This window comes from Labeo rohita, chromosome 14 (assembly GCF_022985175.1).
Source record: "Labeo rohita strain BAU-BD-2019 chromosome 14, IGBB_LRoh.1.0, whole genome shotgun sequence".
Taxonomy (NCBI): domain Eukaryota; kingdom Metazoa; phylum Chordata; class Actinopteri; order Cypriniformes; family Cyprinidae; genus Labeo; species Labeo rohita.
The window spans coordinates 7876875-7896019 of NC_066882.1; the positions used below are offsets into that span (position 1 = coordinate 7876875).

The following is a 19145-nucleotide window of genomic DNA, read 5'->3' on the forward strand; positions in this document are numbered from 1 at the left end:
TAAACAACTGTTTGTTTAACTAACGTTAACAAATATTATTAAATACTATAATAAATGCATTGTTCATTGTTTGTTCATGTTAGTTAATTCATTAACTAATGTTAACAAATGACACCTTATTGTAAAGTGTTACCAAACAAACAAACACAAAACAAAACTAGAACACAGCAGAAATAAAATAAAATTGTCTTTAAAAGTAGTAATAAAAAAACAGAATAAAGCAAATAAAACAAAACAGTCTACAATAAAAAAAACACTAAAAAGCAAACCAAACGAGTATTACAAAAAAAAATAAAGCAGTCAAACAATTTCAATAAAAATATACACTAAACTAAACTAAACTAAAATAATAAAAAATAAAATAGATCAACTGTATAAAGTAAATTTGAAAGGGAAAAAAAATAAAAGGAATAAATTACCAAGGTTTCATTAATTAAATGAGGGTAATACTTTAGTATAGGGACCAATTCTAACTACTAACTAGTTGCTTATTAGCCTGTTAATAATTTATTGGCTGTTTATTAGTACACATAAAGCACATATTCTACATCCCTAATCATACCCAATACCTGAACAACTACCTTACTAACTATTAATAAACAGCAAATTAGGAGTTTATTGAGGCAAAAGTCACAGTTAACGGTTTGTTAATAGTGATAATTTGACCTTAAAATAAAGTGTGACCATTTTACTCATGTATTTTCACCTTAGTACTTTAGACTATTGTTATCACTTCACGCTATATGTTGTATTCCTCACTTTAAGTTCGCTTCAGATAAAAGAGTCTGCTAAATGAATAAATATATTGAAATGTAAATGTGAAATGGATAAAGTAAAGGTGAAAGATGATTTATAAGCTTGTTTCCCCGTGGGGACCTAAAAATGTCCCCATAAGATCAACATTTACTGGTATTACTATACTTGTGTGGAGATTTGGTCCTCATAATGTATGAGAATACCAGGTACACACACACAGAAACACACACTTGGATTGAGCTGCACTAAATGTAGCCTATAGCCATTCACAACGAGGTTGCATTGCGACATACATTTAATCCCAGCCAAAAACACACATCCTCCAGGTACAGAGGAAGCAGAGAAAGAGGCGTCCTTTAGATCGCCCAGTGAACTTCCTGTGGATGAGCCAGATGCTGTTCTCTCAGGATTACCAGAGTATATGCACAGAAAACCCTAAAGGGTCAAATATCACTGTGGGATCTCGGTCACAATAGGGAACGAACTGTACATGAAATACAAGGAGACACACCCTGACTCACACACACACAGTCAAGGTGATACGACACGCAGCTGTTGTTTTTTAAAAGCAGGCAGGAAGAAAGTGAATGAAAGCCTCTGCTTTGTCTGCATTAGCGTACAGATACCGGCAGCCCCTATCGCACGTCCTGATAATCTACAAGACAGCACGGCCATAAACCAGAGCGCAGACATTTACATCTGTGTGTGTGATGACAGGCAGACTGCTGTGACGGAGTTTAAGCAAAGGTGATGAGTTTATGTATGGCTGTATGTCTGTGTGCTGACTGACAGCATGGCAGTGTATGATTATTCACAGATGTGCATTGTGAAGTTCACATGTAAAATAGCATGTGCGTGTTTTCTGATAAACGCTAAGTCACCTGATTAATGTGTTTGAGTTTGTCGATGATCTGGCTGATGACGGGTTCAGGAGGTTTTTGTCTGGATTCTGAGCCGTGTGGAACTTTCTTCAGCCCTGGACCAGGAAACCTGCAAAATATAGACACACATGTACATTAGTCATATGCAAACTAAATTACATGTTTAATGCACATGAATTGAAAGTGATACATGGAGATTGGGGCTAGTTGTCACACTTTTAATAAAATATCTCTCAGGTGGTTTTAATTTTTTAAAAAGCCAATTTCTATGCAAGTACAAACATTAAAGTCTTATCTTCAAAAAGCTATAAACAGTTACTGTCTAAAAAAGTGTAAGTTGTTATATTGTATTCCATTCTATTATATATATTATATATCAAAAACATTTCACACACAACCAGTCAAAAGTTTTTGAACAGTAAGATTTTTAATGTTTTTAAAGAAGTCTTTTCTGCTCACCAAGCCTGCATTTATTTGATCCAAAGTTTAGCAAAAACAGTAAAATTTTTAAATATTTTTACTATTTAAAATAACTGCTTTCTATTTTAATATATTGTAAAATGTCATTTTATTCTGTGATTTCAAAGCTGAATTTTTAGCATCATTACTCCACTCACATGATCCCTCAGAAATCATTATAATATTCTGATTTGCTGTTCAAAAACATTTATTATGATTATTATTATTATTATTATGTAGAATTTTTTCAGGTTTTTTGATGAATAGAAAGATCAGAAGAAAAGCATTTATCTGATATAGAAATCGTTTGTAACATTAGAAATGTCTTTATCATCATTAAAGCATCCTTGCTAAACAAATGTATTCATTTCTACAATTTCTCTCTCAAATAAATGCAGGCTTGGTGAGCAGAAGAGACTTTTTTAAAAAACAAAAAATCTTACTGTTCAAAAACTTTTGACTGGTAGCGTATAGTTTTACTATAGCAAAAATACAAACAAATTGAAAATTGAGAGAATTCACAAATAATATTTTGAAGTAGGACAGTTTTAAATTACATGGGTGTCAGACAACAACATACAAAACCACCGCTAGAAAAAAACATACAACTGTGTAACTTAATTTGACTTGAAACCTGATCGTGTGACCGAGATGGTGCTCTTCCCCATGTGACAACTAGCCCTGATTTCCTGTATATGAGATTAGAAACTTCATTCAAGTGAAAGATCTCATTTTAATAACTGATCATTACATATCATTCATCATTCAGCAGTTGCTGGTTTTTTCATTAGACCAAAGTGGCTGTGAACAGCCACAAGAACAGGAAAATTGGCCTCTACTGCCACCTAGAGGCAAACATGCGACCATAGGAATTTCATTGAGCAAAAACATTTTAGACCATTAAATTCCATTTTCTTTTCAAATTCATTCACAAGGACATTTCAAAGGCACTTCAGGACTTAAAATTAAAATCACTTATTTGTAGATACCAAGGGCTTTTGATGAAACTATGCCTTTTGTTTTTCATTATTCAAAATTTCTCAAGGCTTGAAAAAAAAATAAATATGAGTGGTATCTAATAGTTCATCTAAATCTGCATTCTGCTTTTATATTCCCAAATTCCTGTTCTGTTGTAGCTCTTATCAGATGCACAGATACACACACTTAACTCAACAGTACAACAGCACAACTGGGTCAGACATGTGCTGGCATCTGAATGTTTCTGAGCAACTGGAGCATATGCTGGGCATCATCAACTGCTAAAAATGCGTGTGTGTGTCTGCGCCCAAGTGTTCCCCGATCCCCCCCGGGCCCCTTGGACTCATGTTCCAGTTAATTACTCCCTATTAAAAGCTAATTAGTGTTGATGCACACGGGCACATTGGTGCAAGCACTGAGGCGACAGAGAGACAGTGAGTGACAGACCCGATACTGTCGTGACACCAACCTCAACTAATACAGTGCAGCCGATGCCCATCAAGAACATACACTGCAAAAAATCTGCTAGTCAATTTGTAGTTCATATAAAAACCTTTAAAAAATATTTTGTTTTTCTTGCTTTTTATTGATTGTATTCATTTTACCTTATGCAAAAATAAATTAAACTATAAAAAAAAAACATTTTTGAAAACAAAATTTAACTCTTGCACAAAACTATGCAAGTTTTTGTATTATATGAACATATATTACTATATATTGTTTTTAGGACTTTAAGGACCTTTTTACAGAAATAAAAATCAAGAAAAACTTTGATTATTGCAGTACTGTGAGCTTTTAGAAGAACGAGCCAAAGATATGACCTCATGCTCCATTCTTAGCTATGACATAATCCTGAACAATTCTATCCAATCATCTTTCACAGCCCCTTATTTTACATGCACTGCTTATTCATTAAGCCAAATTACATTTCCATACTTATTTATTCTCCTTATTACTCCCGATGGCAGCTCACCTCCCGCTTTTAATTATCACATTAATAATACAGACATGAGCTCCATTAGAAGGAGGAGATCAGAAGACATGGGCAGCGTTTAATGGAGGATGAGATTAGCCGGAGCTTCACGCATGAGGCGTCCACCTGTGTGCTGACCAGGGTCAGGCAGCATCAGGTCAGCTCTGTCCTGTGTGCCTGAAAAACTCAGCTCTGTTCTGATTAGGATGGTGGCCATTTGCGAGGAAACAGCGGGAAGATACAAAATTAATCAAACGCTAATGCAGAAACGTAATGGGTAGCTGAAGTGAGAATTCGCTCAGCACAAAAATGCCTTTTCTTATGCATTCTAATGAGGTGCGTTGCAAATTAGAGAAAGGATCATTATAAAACAACAGAATTAGTTCAGTTTGGCCAATCACATCACAGCACTGAAATACTAAACAATATACAAGAAATATTATTTGAAACTTTTAATTGAATATCCAACAGGTATTTCCTTCATTTAAATAAGTTACTTCAAATTGTTGTTTTTTTTAAACAGATTAAAATACCTTATATTAAGTCGTTGCTTTATGCAAATGGGAAGCAACTAAATAAGTGAGTATGGTTTAGTCTGTTCCTGTGGATCATGGATTTGATCTGAAACTGATTTTAGTATTTAAAGATTTATAAGATGCTCATGTTATAGGAAAGATCTGAAAGCTTGACATATTAATATGTAAGTGTCACACAGTATAGCTTCTATCCGATTCTAGTTGACATTTATAATAACTAGAGATGTACTCTGCATGAATGATGCCATTCAGACGATTACACGTCATTTCTGTGGGAGACTTTACAGAAATACACTACTGTTCAGGTCAAAAGTTTACATACACCTTGTAGAATCTGCAAAATGTTACTTATTTTACCAAAATAAGAGAATGCATGTTGTTGTTTATTTAGTACTGGAAAAATATGTTTACATATAATCCACAAGAGAAAATAATAGTTAAATTTATAAAAATTACCCTGTTCAAAAGTTTGCATACACTTGATTTTTAATGTGTTCTTACCTGAATGATCCACAGCTGGGGGTTTTTTTGTTTAGTGATAGTTGTTCTTAAGTCTCTTGTTTGTCCTGAACAATTAACCCGCCCTCTGTTCTTCAGAAAAATCCTTCAGGTCCCACAAATTCTTTGGTTTTTCAGCATTTTTGTGTATTTGAACCCTTTCCAACAATGACTGAATGATTTTGAGATCCATCTTTTGACACTGAGGACAACTGAGGGACTCATATGCAACTACTACAGAAGGTTCAAACGCTCACTGATGCTTCAGAAGGAAAAACGATGCATTAAGAGCCGGGGGGTGAAAACTTTTTGAATTTGAAGATCAAGGTAAATGTAACTTATATTGTCTTCTCAGAAACATGTAAGTATCTTCTGTAGCTGATGTACACATTTTAATTCTGGTCAAAAGTTTTCACCCCTGGTTCTTAATGCATTGTGTTTCCTTCTGAAGCATTTAGAGTGTTTAAACCTTCTGTAATAGTTGTATATGAGTCCCTCAGTTGTCCTCAGTGTGAAAAGATGGATCTCAAAATCATACATTGTTGTCATTGTTGGAAATGGTTAGAATACACAAAAATGCTGAAAAACCACAGAGTTTGTGGGGCCTGAAGGATTTTTCTGAAGAACAGCAGGCAGTTTAACTGTTAAGTACAAACAAGGTACTCATGAACAACTATCGCTAAACAAAAAAAACAGCTGTGGATCATTCAGGTAACAACACAGTGTTAAGAATCAAGCATATGTAAACTTTTGAACTGGGTCATTTTTATAAATTCAACTATTATTTTCTCTTGTGGTCTTTATGTAAACTCCTTTTATGTGAAATATTTTATTCAGGTCAGTACTAAATAAAAAAATAACATGCATTTAGTATGATCCCTCTTATTTTGCTAAAATAATTAGCATTTTGCAGATTCTCCAAGTTGTATGTAAACTTACGACCTCAGCTGTATTTGATCAAAATCTACAGGTGAAAACAGTAATATTGTGAAAAATTATACAATTTAAAATAAGTGTTTTATATTTTAAGATATTTTAAAATGCAATTTTAATTCTGTGATGTCAAAGCTGAATTTTGAGCATCATTACTCCAGTCTTCAGTGTCACATGATCCTTCAGAAATCATTTGAATGAAAGAATTGCATTAATGTTTAGTTAACTGCCATATTGCATATGTACAAATTAATTCAGAATGCTTTTTTTGCATGTTATAGTGTAAAATTTACGTTATTTTATCTGCCACTTTATGACTTCAACATCAGAAAAAATCCACCACATGCATTATGGTACAGCAGGAGCACAGGCAACCCAACTGTTACTACAGGAAATGACTAAACACCCTGTGGATGTACAGTCTGGACCAGCTACTCATGCTGAACCTGCTCAGACTCATGAACCTACTGCGCACCCCTCAGAGATCCAACATGCCCCACTGCCCAAACCCGCTGGAGACCGCAAGAATCAATCACGAGTATCTTGAGCATCATGAGCTGACTGAAGAGCAGCCGAAGGAGAGGGAGGTTATTGAGCGTGAAGAGGAGCAGGAGGAGAAGTATTCTGGGACTCAAGAGGAAGGTTTGCAAAACATACTAAATATACACCAATCTTGACCTAAAGTTAAAGGGATAGTTCACCCAAAAATAAAAATTCCGTCATTAATTACTTACCCTCATATCATTACAAACTCGTAAAACCTTTGTTCATCTTCGGAACACAAATTAAGATATTTTTTATGAAATCTGAGAGCTTTCTGCATAGATAGCATGCGTGGTACTCTCGTGAGTGCGCATCAAAACATGTCAGCTGTGCTGCTGTCTATGCAGGGTTAGAAAGCTCTCGAAGTTCATCAAAAATATCTTAATTTGTGTTCTGAAGATGAATTCATATAATTTGCAACTTTTAATAATACTATTAGAGTTGACAAAACATTGTTTAGCAGTTAATTAACTACTTCACACATTCTGCTACTTTTTAAAGAAAGAAAACAAAATAACAGGCCTATGTTTAGTCAGTTTGTGTTGATCACACTTATTGTACAGCATAAGTGCATGTGCAAAAACAGCAGAAGGTTCCTGTGGCACCGCTGTTTAATCTCACTCACGCCTCAGTATAACACTTTATTCTATTTTCAACCATAAAATGTCTCTGTCAGTCAAGCTAATATAAAACCGCAATGCAAATTACTCATATTTGACCTTGGACCACAAAACCAGTCTTAAGTAGCACATGTATATTTGTAGCAATAGCCAAACATACATTGAATAGGTGAAAACGATAAATTTTTCTTTCATTTGGAGACTAAGTAAAGATCATGTTCCATGAAGATCATTTGTAAATTTTCTACCGTAAATAAATCAAAACAATTTTTTTATTTTTTTGCACTCTCAGATTCCAGATTTTCAAATAGTTGTTTCTCAGCTAAATATCATCCTATCCTAACAATAGGATAAGCATACATCAATGGAAAGCTTATTGATTCAGCTTGATGATGTGTAAATCTCAATTTTAAAAAATTGACCCTTATGACTGGTTTTGTGGTCCAAGGTCACATATGAGCCCACAGAATTGATTGTTTTTCAGTTTAATGCTGAATTATTGTATTCAAGATATTTTAAGGCATTTTAATAATATTACTTATAATGCTAAATGATATCCAATGCTATATTAGTGTGATTCTGGCTTGGAGTCGATGAGGGACTACTAGAGTCTAACTGATGGGCCGAACAGTTAAGTAACACTGGCTAAAATGAAGAAGGCAGATATTCAGGATGCTAAAATTGATTCAGGCAGAAATCTGTGCCAGTTTTGGTGACTTGATCCTTGACATTGAGGGCTCCTCTGCACTGCCTCCAGCACAGGAGAGAAAGTCATTTCTAGGGATGCTAGGAATGAACTTTGGAATAAAATCATCTTTTAAAATCTAACATGAAGCAACATTTCAGCACAGTTTCGGCTGTTTGTATTACTTTTGTATGAAAGACTGAGCAGGAATGTCGTTGTAGCTGCTCAGTGTGTTTATTTGACTGTGGCATTTAATGAATTTTCTTTATGCTCTGACATTTTTGAGTCGACTATTTAATCTATCAGGGCCACATAAACAGTGACATTTTTTGGCACAATCATGATGGCTTCCTTCCCAGCACAGAATGTGAAGGATCGCTCCGTCTTCAATACGTTGCTCAAAATGAGTCTGAACGCATTCCAGAATTAATTATGATATTTCGCTAGAAGCCAAGGAATGACATTGAGATTCGGCGGACATTTCTGGCACGGCATTGTTATTCTAGTTCTCTCTTCCCATATCTATTTCTCTCTTGGGTCCTAATTAACTCCTGAGGGCCTGAGAGCCCTCTGACACAGCTGTCTGTCCCCTAAGGCCAACTGTTCACCACGCTGTTGTGACCAGACCATATCACCCCCATTTACTCCTCAACTGCACATACTGGAGAGCAAACAGCTGCAGCTAATAGTGCATAATGCTGTAATGTTGACACATATACTCAGAGACACACACCTTCAACAAAACAGATACACTTAACAGACGAGGCAAGAATGGATATTAGGAGGATATGAATTAAAAACTCATATTACCAACACTCAGATGCTCACCTGTACTCAGCTGTGTCTGACAAATGCATAAATATTTACATTGTTATTGTTAAATCTCACCTGATTTAGTTTTAGCTCATTAGATATGATGCTGTGGTGTCTTGGAAGTGTGTCTGAAACCCTTTGCCTTAATAAGCAGTGTTGGGGATAATGCATTACAAATAATAGACGTTACGTAATCAGATTACTTTTTAACAAGTAACAAGTAGAGAAACACATTACTTTTTAATTTACAAGAAAATTGTTATTTTTTTCTTATAAGTTTTTCTACACCAGTTTTATTTGCCAAAACTTTATATTAAAAACAAACAAGCAAGCCTTGCCCAGATTAAAGGAAAAGCATGGGAAAAGTAACATAATGCATTGTTACTTTTCCCATAAAAAGTAACTATGTAACGCAATACTGTAATGCATTCATGTTCAAAGTAACTTTCCTGCACGCTGTTAGTAGGTACCTTCATGCATAAAGCACTGCCTGTTTAGTAACTGACTGACTGGATTCAATTTTTTTTTAGCTGGAGTCATGTAGATAACGTGATGTTTTTATCAGCTGTTTGGACTCTCATTCTGACAGCACACATTCACTGCAGATGATTCATTTGTGAGAAAGTGATGTAATGCTAAATTTCTCCAAATCTGTTCAGATGAAGAAACAAACTTATCTACATCTTGAATGGTGTTTTGTTTTGCTTTCCCCACTGCACTTCTGTTCGTAACTTCTCACCGGAGCTTATGCCATGCCTACGTTCTACGTCATCTAGTAAAGCTAGAGATTACAGTTTATAAAGGTCAAAAAAGTCCATTTTTTATGATAGATGGATGCATTTTTTGGGCTTCAAAACCTCGACCACCGCCATTATAACGTGATGTTTTTATCAGCTGTTTGGACTCTCATTCTGACGGCACACATTCACTGCAGATGATTAATTTGTGAACAAGTGATGTAATGCTAAATTTCTCCAAATCTATTCAGATGAAGAAACAAACTTATCTACATCTTGAATGGCCTGAAGGCAAGACTTTTCTTTTATTATTATTTTATATTTTAGTTTTTGAATAAATTTGCCCCATGGCATCAACTCTCAAATAAACATGTGCCTGACAACTGCATTTAAGTTCTAATGCAAGATCACAAGATTTTAAACTGTTTTTGCAATAACTATTTTGCCACGAAAATAGTTTTAAACGAAGCAGAACAATTGCATCTCACAGCAACTCTAAGTGGTGTTTCATGTTTGAATGATTCAGTGTTTCTGAATTAAAAATGAATGATTCAGTGACCAATTCTTAAATACAGGGGTCACTTGCTTCATGAACGAATCACCTGGTTTAAATGAAGCATTAAATGTGACCCTGGACCACAAAACCAGTCATAAGGGTCAGTTTTTTAAAACTGAGATTTATACATCATCTGAATGAGTAAGCTTTCCATTGATGTATGGTTTGTTAGGATAGGACAATATTTGGCTGAGATACAACTTTCTGAAAATCTGGAATCTGAGGGTGCAAAAAAAATCAAAATACTTGAGAAAACTGCCTTTAAAGTTGTCCAAACAAAGTTCTTAGCAATGCATATTACTAGTCAAATATTACACTTTAGTGCTATGTTAAATGAGCAATTCTTTACCAAAAAATTAAATTAAAAACAGTCGCACAAACAGTTAATTTCTCTATTTAGCTATTTTCAAAATATATAAGACATGTTAAATGGATAGTTCAATCAAAAATGAAAATTACCCCATGATTTACTCACCCTTAAGCAATCCTAGATGTATATGACTTTCTTCTTTCAGGTGAATGCAGTCGGAGTTTTATTAAAAAATGTCCTGGCTCTTCCAAGCTTCAGAATGGGTGTCGAGATTTTGAAGGCAAAAAAAGTGCATCCATCCATCATAAAAAGTGCTCCACACGACCCACTCCGGGGGTTACTAAAGGTCTTCTAAAGTAAATCGATGCGTTTTTGAAATGGATATTGAAAAATATATCTCCTCTTGGCTTATATCGAATTCCTCTGACATTTTTCTTTACAAATCCTCGCTTTTGTACTTCTAATTTGTGACTGGCCTTTTGCTTTGCTTTCTCCACTGTGCTTCTGTATTCGTAACTTCTCACCGGAGCTTATGGTATGCCTACATCCTATGTCATCTCATCACTCTCTAGTGAAGCTAAAGGTTACGGTTTATAAAGGTTAAAAAAGTGCATTTTTATGATAGACGGATGTATTTTTTTGGGCTTCAAAACCTCGACCACCATTCACTGCCATTATAAAGCTTGGAAGATCCAGGACATTTTTGAAATAACTCCAATTGCATTAACCTGAAAGACGAAAGTCATAGAGACCTAGGATGGCTTGAGGGTAAATCATGGGGTAATTTTCATTTTTGAAAATTTTTTAAACTTCCCTGAAACAATTCCTAAAAAACAGACACAATTATTTAAAGACAACAGAAAAGTCAGCTCATTTTGGTTCTAAAATGTGAAGCATTTCAGAGTGGAAAAAAGAAATTCAATGAGAAAATGTGGGCAGGAATCAATTTAACTGTGAATAGTGGCCATTTCATAGTAGAATGGAGCCAGACTAAATGAGAGTTTGCTAAACAATGGCTAAATGGCAATTTGGCTATTGGTTAACATTATCCAATGGACAATTAACGAAAAAAGAAAGTAGTTTCAGAGTGAGTTATTACATTCTGATTAAAGATTAAGATTTCTTTGGAATAATGCGCACCGATGAATCGCTCCCAATTAGACCGGCAACAAGCATTAAGACAGTAAATAGAATCCATTTTGATTTCACGCTGACTTTAATGAACACTTCAGTTTTGAGCTGATATTTCCAAGTCATTAGGATGAGATACTGCAGCTCTTAAAGCTTTTCTGAATTGAGTCAGGGATGCACTGATTTATTGTCATTTGCCAACCTTAACTTGATTTGGACTGTGAGAGAGTGAGAGAGTTATGGGACAGCAACATGCGGGACACGGCGTACTGAAATATGACAATTTTTAAATTGGGTTCCAAAGGGCGCACGGAGAGCCAGGCACAGGCGGTCGCAGAACCAACGATGGAAAAGAGCAATTAGCCAAGCACAGGGAAGCCACCACCCAACATCAGTTACCCCACAAAGACCACATCACAATTCACACCCTGTTTCCTGTCAGATAAAACTGGAGTGAGCCAAACTCATTAGATACACGCACACAAAATCATCCGCTCAGCTACCAGCCACTTACACTGTCTCCGCTTTATTCAGAAAGCTTTTTAGACTTCAAGATTTGTGACAAGCTCATGGGCAATATGTCTCTTCGGGGCCATTTTGAGATTGTAGTAATATTGGAAAGCATTTAGGAGGCTGATTCTATTGTAATATATGCTACTTTTACCCACTTAGCAAAAACCGTCAGAATAAAAACACTAATAGAGAGAGTGCGTGGGTCGTAGAAAGATAAAAGCCTCTTCTATTCTAAAACTCTGAATGCTGATTGGTCAGCCATTCAAAAATACACAAAATAATCCTTAATGAACCAAGACACAAATGAAAACAAGGCTGCAAAGGAACAGTTATACAGTCCATTTAATAGCTTGTACTGTTGGTCCCTTGATGCCAATCTTTCGGCTGATGAAACAATGAAAAAATATTTCCGGTGGACAAAATGCTCTGGGAAAACACGGCTGTGAAAATTAAATGTGACCTAGAACCTTAAGACAGCACAACATATTTATCAGGCTATACTCACTCTCTTGAGCACTCGTATCAAATTAAACATGCTGTCTTCCCTGGCAAGGGTCCATAGTAACCACAATGATGCGAAACACTTGTACCACCAATAGAGGACAACTATTAATCTTAGTTTACATGTCAGAGACTGTATATGCAAGTAGAATGATGCCACTTAATGAATTTACTTAACGTTTTATGCACCAAAAGACACTATATTGTGAATCTAGAGTCTAAAATGCAAGTATTAGTGGTCATCGGATTGAAATACTCACTTGTCTGTCATCTCCTGTCCGTTCCAGCAGAGGGAGCTGTTGAGTGCCACCGGCTCTTTGCTGCACAGAGCTTCTCCAAGGCCGCTGTAGAACTGACTGAAGCCCCTCAGACCTGAGATAAACTCCCTGCAGCAGACAGAGAGGAAATTGAGAAAGTAAGCGAGCAGAGAAAGAAGAAAGAGAAGGAAAAAAAAGCCAAGTGGACTCAAAGAAAGATAAATTAAATTAGATGGTGCGCACAAAGAGAATCAGTGGCACAGGGATTTATGGGAAAATTGAGGGGCATGGAAAAAGATGAGTGAAGAATTAGAAACATGGTAAAGGGGTTGGGGTCAAACGCAGTGTGAAACGTGATCATCTCCATTACGTGTCGTTTCCTGTCAGGCTAAGTTGATTTGAGACGCTTTGACTGTTAATTGACATTATGCTGGAGAAGAAACAGCCCACTGTGTTTGGCTCGGCCGCTCTCATCTGTTCATCAGAGCGAGGGAGAGTGGAACCGCACAGGACAGAGGGGGCAGAAGGCAGCTCAATGTCACTCACACGGCAGGAGACAAAGCCGGTGTTAATGAGCATCTCTCTGTCACCGTCAGCCTGCCTTGAACACACACACACTGCAACTAACAGCACAAACGCACACTGCATTTCTCAACTCATTTACATACCTCCACCCAGAATGACTCAGTCGCTCACCTAGTCAGACCTGCCAGATTTTTGAAAGCAACTTTCATTAAAAGTTATCTTCGATATACTTGTAATCTAATAACAACATCTAATATAAAATAGAATAATATTCTAAATGCATTTAAAAGGTGCATTCTGTATCATTATATTATTACATTAAGTACAATGTACCATTCAAAAGTTTAAGAGTAAAAGATTATTTTAATTGTATTTATTTATTAATAACATCTAATATAAAATAGAATAATATTCTAAATTAAACAATGCATTTAAAAGGTGCATTGTATATCATTATATTATTACATTATATTACGTACAATACACCATTTGAAAGTTTGAGTCAGTAAAAGATCATTTTAATTGTATTTATTCTGGTCATTCATACTTTTATTCAGTAATGATGCATTAACAGCTCAAACACACACTGCATTTCTCAACTCATTTACATACCTCCACCCAGATTGACTTGGCCGACTTCCTAGTCAGACCTGCCAGATTTTTGAAACTGATTTTGAAAGCAACTTTCATTAAAAGTTATCTCGATCTATAATATACTTTGGTTAAAAATTCGCAATGGTAGTGTAAAACAACACCCTTTTTACCTTTGCTTTAAATGCATATGAGCTCTGCTCGCCCCGCCCCTCTCTTCTCTCTGTGGAGTGACGAGCATGTTTACTTTATCTGCATTTAGCCGCGTTTAGCCGCTAAACTTGCTAACTAGCACGCTATTAGGAAAGCCGATCGCAAAGATTCATAAATAAACCTTATACTCACTTCTGCTGTAAGTGAAGCTGGATCACGAATGATTTGTGCGAACATAGACGGATATATGTAGATCAGGAAGCGCATTCCCTTCACAAACAAATGTAATCTACTGCATCTTCAGCGGCTCAGATGTCGGGAGTAAATGACGACCACTACGTTCATTATTACATCCAGCAACACAACACCTCAATCGCTCAATTCTTGTCTAACTTACATCCCTGCTCCAGCATCAAAACATGAAGGTTGGACTGTTACAACCGATCTGAGGTAAGACGCTCATGTCAATCAACTATCGCGGGAGCGGTCTCTGTTGGTGTGACGCCACAACGTCAGGCATCTGAGAATGGCTCGACTTGGAAAAGGGGATATTATTTTTACAGATTAATTTAAAACCACTGCATGGATTTTTATCATTATAGGGTAGATTTGTACATACACTACCAACACACATTAATGTTCAAACAACATGTAAAAGTCAACTTAGCATCCAATGACCCCTTTAAAAAAAAAAAAAACGGTTTCCACAAAAATATTAAGCAGCACAACTGTTTTGAACATTTATATTAATACGAAATGTTTCTTGAGCAGCAAATCAGCATATTAGAATCAGCATATGAGACTTTTTTTTAAAATGGTAATCTCAAACATTTGAATAGCAGTGTATGTGAACTTATTTTTTGATTTTGAAATGTGGATTTACTACACACACACACACACACACACATACATATTAAGAAATATTATGCATTATGTATAAATCAAGTCAAAATTTGAACTCAAACACATCTTAGTGCTTTTTAAAAAAATTTCTTATCTTTGATGTTGAAAGAAGTAGACGAAAATCAAAGAAATAGAAAAAAGGTGCATGTCGCCCCTGCACACAGCATCTCTGAAATACTCAAAAGCACAGAATAGGCGGTTTGATTTGGTTGTAAGACCCCTAAAAAGGTCAGTGAGAATCTATACAGAGAAAAACATGCAGGAAGAGAGACAGCCAGAGGAAGAGAGAGTGTGAGTGCTGAAGTGAAGAGTCTATTACAGCATCTCAATGCACTTCACACAAACAGCATCACACGATGTGAGCTGTATGAAGAGATGCATGAGAACGGTTGACTGCAATTCCTATTTCTCAGATTTATTATACACTCATTAGATTTTCACTGAATTGCTGAATCGCTATAGTCAATTCTATAGCAGTAATGCTTTGCAGTGTTTAGAGCACTTGAAGACTCTCAAGAGATGCAAATAAAACAGGATTGTGTATTTTGAACTGCTGATTGGCGTTTTTAAGAGCTGAGGGTAAAGAGTAGTCTGGTCATCTTCATGTTCATTATGGCTGAATAACAAGGTCAGCCATTAGAATCACTAAAGCAGTTGAGCTCCAAACACACCACAAGTGCCATATAAATGTCCATTTATTACAAATCTACTGTGTGAGAAATACTGAAATTTAGTCAATGTTTGTGTACAGCATGTCAAATATGGTGTCAAGAGTTGAACATGAAGTCTGAAATCAGAATACTTGGAAACACATACGTGCACCAATAGACCCAAAATGATGCTCAAACACCTGTCACCTGTCATTTCTCCATAAGTTTAATATTTTACTTTTTAATTAAATTTGGCCCATGGCATCAATTTTTAATTAAGTGTGTGCCTGACAAGTGTGTGCCTGCATTTAAGTTCTGATTATGCAAGATCATAGTTTTTGAAAAAACTATTTTGGCACCAAAAACAGTTCCAAACAAAGCAGAACAACAGCATCTCAACAACAATGACTGATATTTAATTTTTTAATGATTCAGTATTTTTGAATTGAATTTTTGAATTAGGTACACTACCAGTCTAAGATTTTTTATGTTTTTCAAAGTAGTCTCTTCTGCTCACCAAGCCTGCATTTGTTTGATTGAAAGTACAGCAAAAACAGTAACATTTTGAAATAATTTTACTATTTAAAATAACTATTTTATTTGAATATATTTTAAAATGTAATTTATTACACTGATTTCAAAGCTGAATTTATAACATTATTACTCCAGTCACATGATCCTTCAGAAATCAATCTAATATTCTGATTTGCTGGTCAAAATCATTTATTATTATGTTGAAAACAGATGAGTAATTTTTTTCAGCTTTCTTTGATGAATACAAAGTTCAGAAAAACAGCATTTATCTGAAATAGAAATCTTTTGTAACATTCTAAATGTTTTTATCATCACTTTTGATCAGTATAAAGCATCCTTGCTAAATAAAAGTATTAATTTCTAATAATTAATATCTATAAGGATGCTTCTCTCACAGTTAGCGAGAAGCTAGAAGCTAGAAATTACGGTTTATAAATGTTTAAATATGGATATTTTACTTACACAAATACAGCGATTCACTTCAGAAGGCCTTTATTAAACCTTCGGAACTGTGTGGAGTGCTTTTTATGATGGATGGATGGACTTTATTGGACTTCCAAATATCAACACCCTTTCACTGCCATTACAAGGCTTGTAAGAGCCAGGACATTTTGTAAATATAACTGATTGTATTTGTCTGACAAAAGAAAGTCATATACACCTAGGATGGCTTGAGGGTGAGTAAATCATGATTTTTGGGTGAACTATCCCTTTAATTCAGCTAACAATTTATCTAACAGTGAGCTAATGTATCGATTGTAAGAAGGTAGGTTTCAACAGACTAAATTAATTTCTATGTTGACTTTAAGTTATTTTTGGACTTGAACTGTTGCTGTATAAAAAACATTTTTAATTACATCATATATAAACTTTTTTGAAAACTGAATCATGATATTACCTGCGCCGTCCAAAGAGGGTCTCATCAGGGTCAAAGTTCACCGTAGGGCGACTGTGGGGCACCGACGAGGCAGCCGCGTGTTCTGCCGACAGCGTCGTGGCACGAGACACCCGCGGGGGTGCGTGTGCACATATCCCGCTCACCTGTGAACATGAGAAGATTGGATGGCTAAATGTGATCACTCCTGGACACAGTTCTGGAAGACGTCCAGCTGAGAAAGCAATTAATGAGCAAACTGTCCCTGGAAAACTTCCTCCCCATTCAGCTAATTGACTGGCTGATGGTGCCGCATTTGCCTCCTGTTTGTTTGTTTGTTTGGGTTTGATGACAATAGGATTTACATAACAAAACGAGGCATTGTTGGGTCTGTCAGACACTCTGGCTACGCTCTTTCAATAATCATAACCCTTTGCAGACGTAGCGAAAGTAAACAAGCCTCTCGTTCCCTTTCTCATGAACGCTAAACGCTATTGTTTTTATACGGGACAACATAATAATAGTAATACCCCGCTCCCACACTGGCTGTGTGAGATAATGGAGTCTTGCCATTCTTTCAGGTGCAATAAAAATGCAAATGCCTCTTAATGTTTAGCTTGTGGTTTAATGATTTGCCGCTGGTTTAATTTCCCATGGGGACTGGGCCAGGGCGTAATTTTGCCATGTAATGCTTGTGGCATATTGTGCCTGCTTGTTCATGAATGAATATATGTGTGTGCCTGGGTAAACAGTCTTTGATGGGATCCGGGACAGAAGATCAATAGTACAAGGACATCTTCATGCGGACTGTGGGATTGGTTGCCTGGCTAAACATGGCAAGAAGATGAACTTTTTAACATGTTCTGTAAAATCAGTGTGTGGGGTGATCAGATTCAGCCTACAGTCATTCATAAAATTTGCACACACCAACAAATACAGCAACAAACTGCTGTTGAGCTAAACGACATGATTATCAGAGTAGATCAATAGAAGCTCTTTCTAGCAAACAGCCCAGGGGATGGTAAATAGATACTGTTGATGTGTGCGAATGTGTATGTGTGTGTGCGCGTGTGTGAGAGAGATTAAAAAAAGAGCAAAACACAGAACAAGACACAGACAAAAGCGGTACGGTGGAAGATCGGATCAGAGCGCCTTGACACAAATGCAATCCTGACGCAACATATTCCAGCACTGCAACACTTTCTATCATTGTTTTTCTATGTTTTTCTATGGTTTCTCAGGTTATATGATATCTCACTCAAACCCAAGATACTCAAAATTGCTATTTTTGTTTTCTTTGCACACAAAAAGTATTCTCAAAGCTTCATAAAATGACGGTTGCACCACCGATGTCACATGGACTATTTTAAAAATGTCCTTACTACCTTGAACCTTGATAGTTGCGTTGCTGTCTATGCAGGGTCACATTTCATCAAAAATATCTTAATTTGTGTTCTGAAGATGAACAAAGGTCTTACAGGTTTGGAATGACATGAGTGTGGTTAATGACAGAATTTTAATTTTTGGGTGAACTGTCCCTTTAAGGTAATTCAACTAACAAGAACATGATTTGATGAGTAACTTACATTTTAGTTACTTTCTATGTTTTCTTCTGTCATTCAAAACAGTTACACTATGAAGGCACAGCAGATCCGGTATGATCAGCGTTTTTAGCAAATCAGTTGAATGAATGATTCAATGACTCACTTTTAAATATAGTCACTTGCCTTGCTGCTGAATGAATCAGTGTTTTTGAACGAATCGTTTGAATTGGTGATTCAATGACTCACTCATAAGGACTGTCACTTGCTGCCACCTGCTGGAGTAATGATGTAAACTACGGTCTTTTAAAACACACAAGGGGCAAGAAGAGTTATAAAATTGAAAGTCCCAGTGTCCAGTCAATTACAGTTGAACCATATGGACTATTTTAATGATGTCCTTACTACCTTTCTGGGATTTAAATGTGGTAGTTGCATTGCTGTCTATGAAGGGTCAGAAAGCTCTTGGATTTCATCAAAAATATCTTAATTTGTGTTGCAAAGATGAACGAAGGTCTAATGGGTTTGGAATGACATGAGGGTGAGTAATTAATGACAGAATTTTCTTTTTTTTGGTGAACTGTCCCTTTAAGGTAATTCAATAAACAGGAACATGATTTGATGAGTAAATTTTAGTTACTTTCTAGATTTTTTTTTCTGTCATCCAAAACAGTTACACTATGAAGGCACAGCA

General features: G+C 36.0%; 1 protein-coding gene across 1 annotated transcript in view; it reads right to left on the reverse strand.

Annotated features, from left to right (window-relative positions):
• Positions 1-19145, reverse strand: part of gpc3 (glypican 3) — a 170112-nt gene that overhangs the window by 56482 nt on the left and 94485 nt on the right. Inside the window, exons 4-6 of the mRNA XM_051128008.1 lie at positions 16935-17077; positions 12684-12809; positions 1638-1746 (exon numbers count right to left, since the gene is read on the reverse strand). Of these exons, the coding sequence (XP_050983965.1) occupies positions 1638-1746; positions 12684-12809; positions 16935-17077 (378 nt within the window). The remainder of the gene's footprint in view (positions 1-1637; positions 1747-12683; positions 12810-16934; positions 17078-19145) is intronic.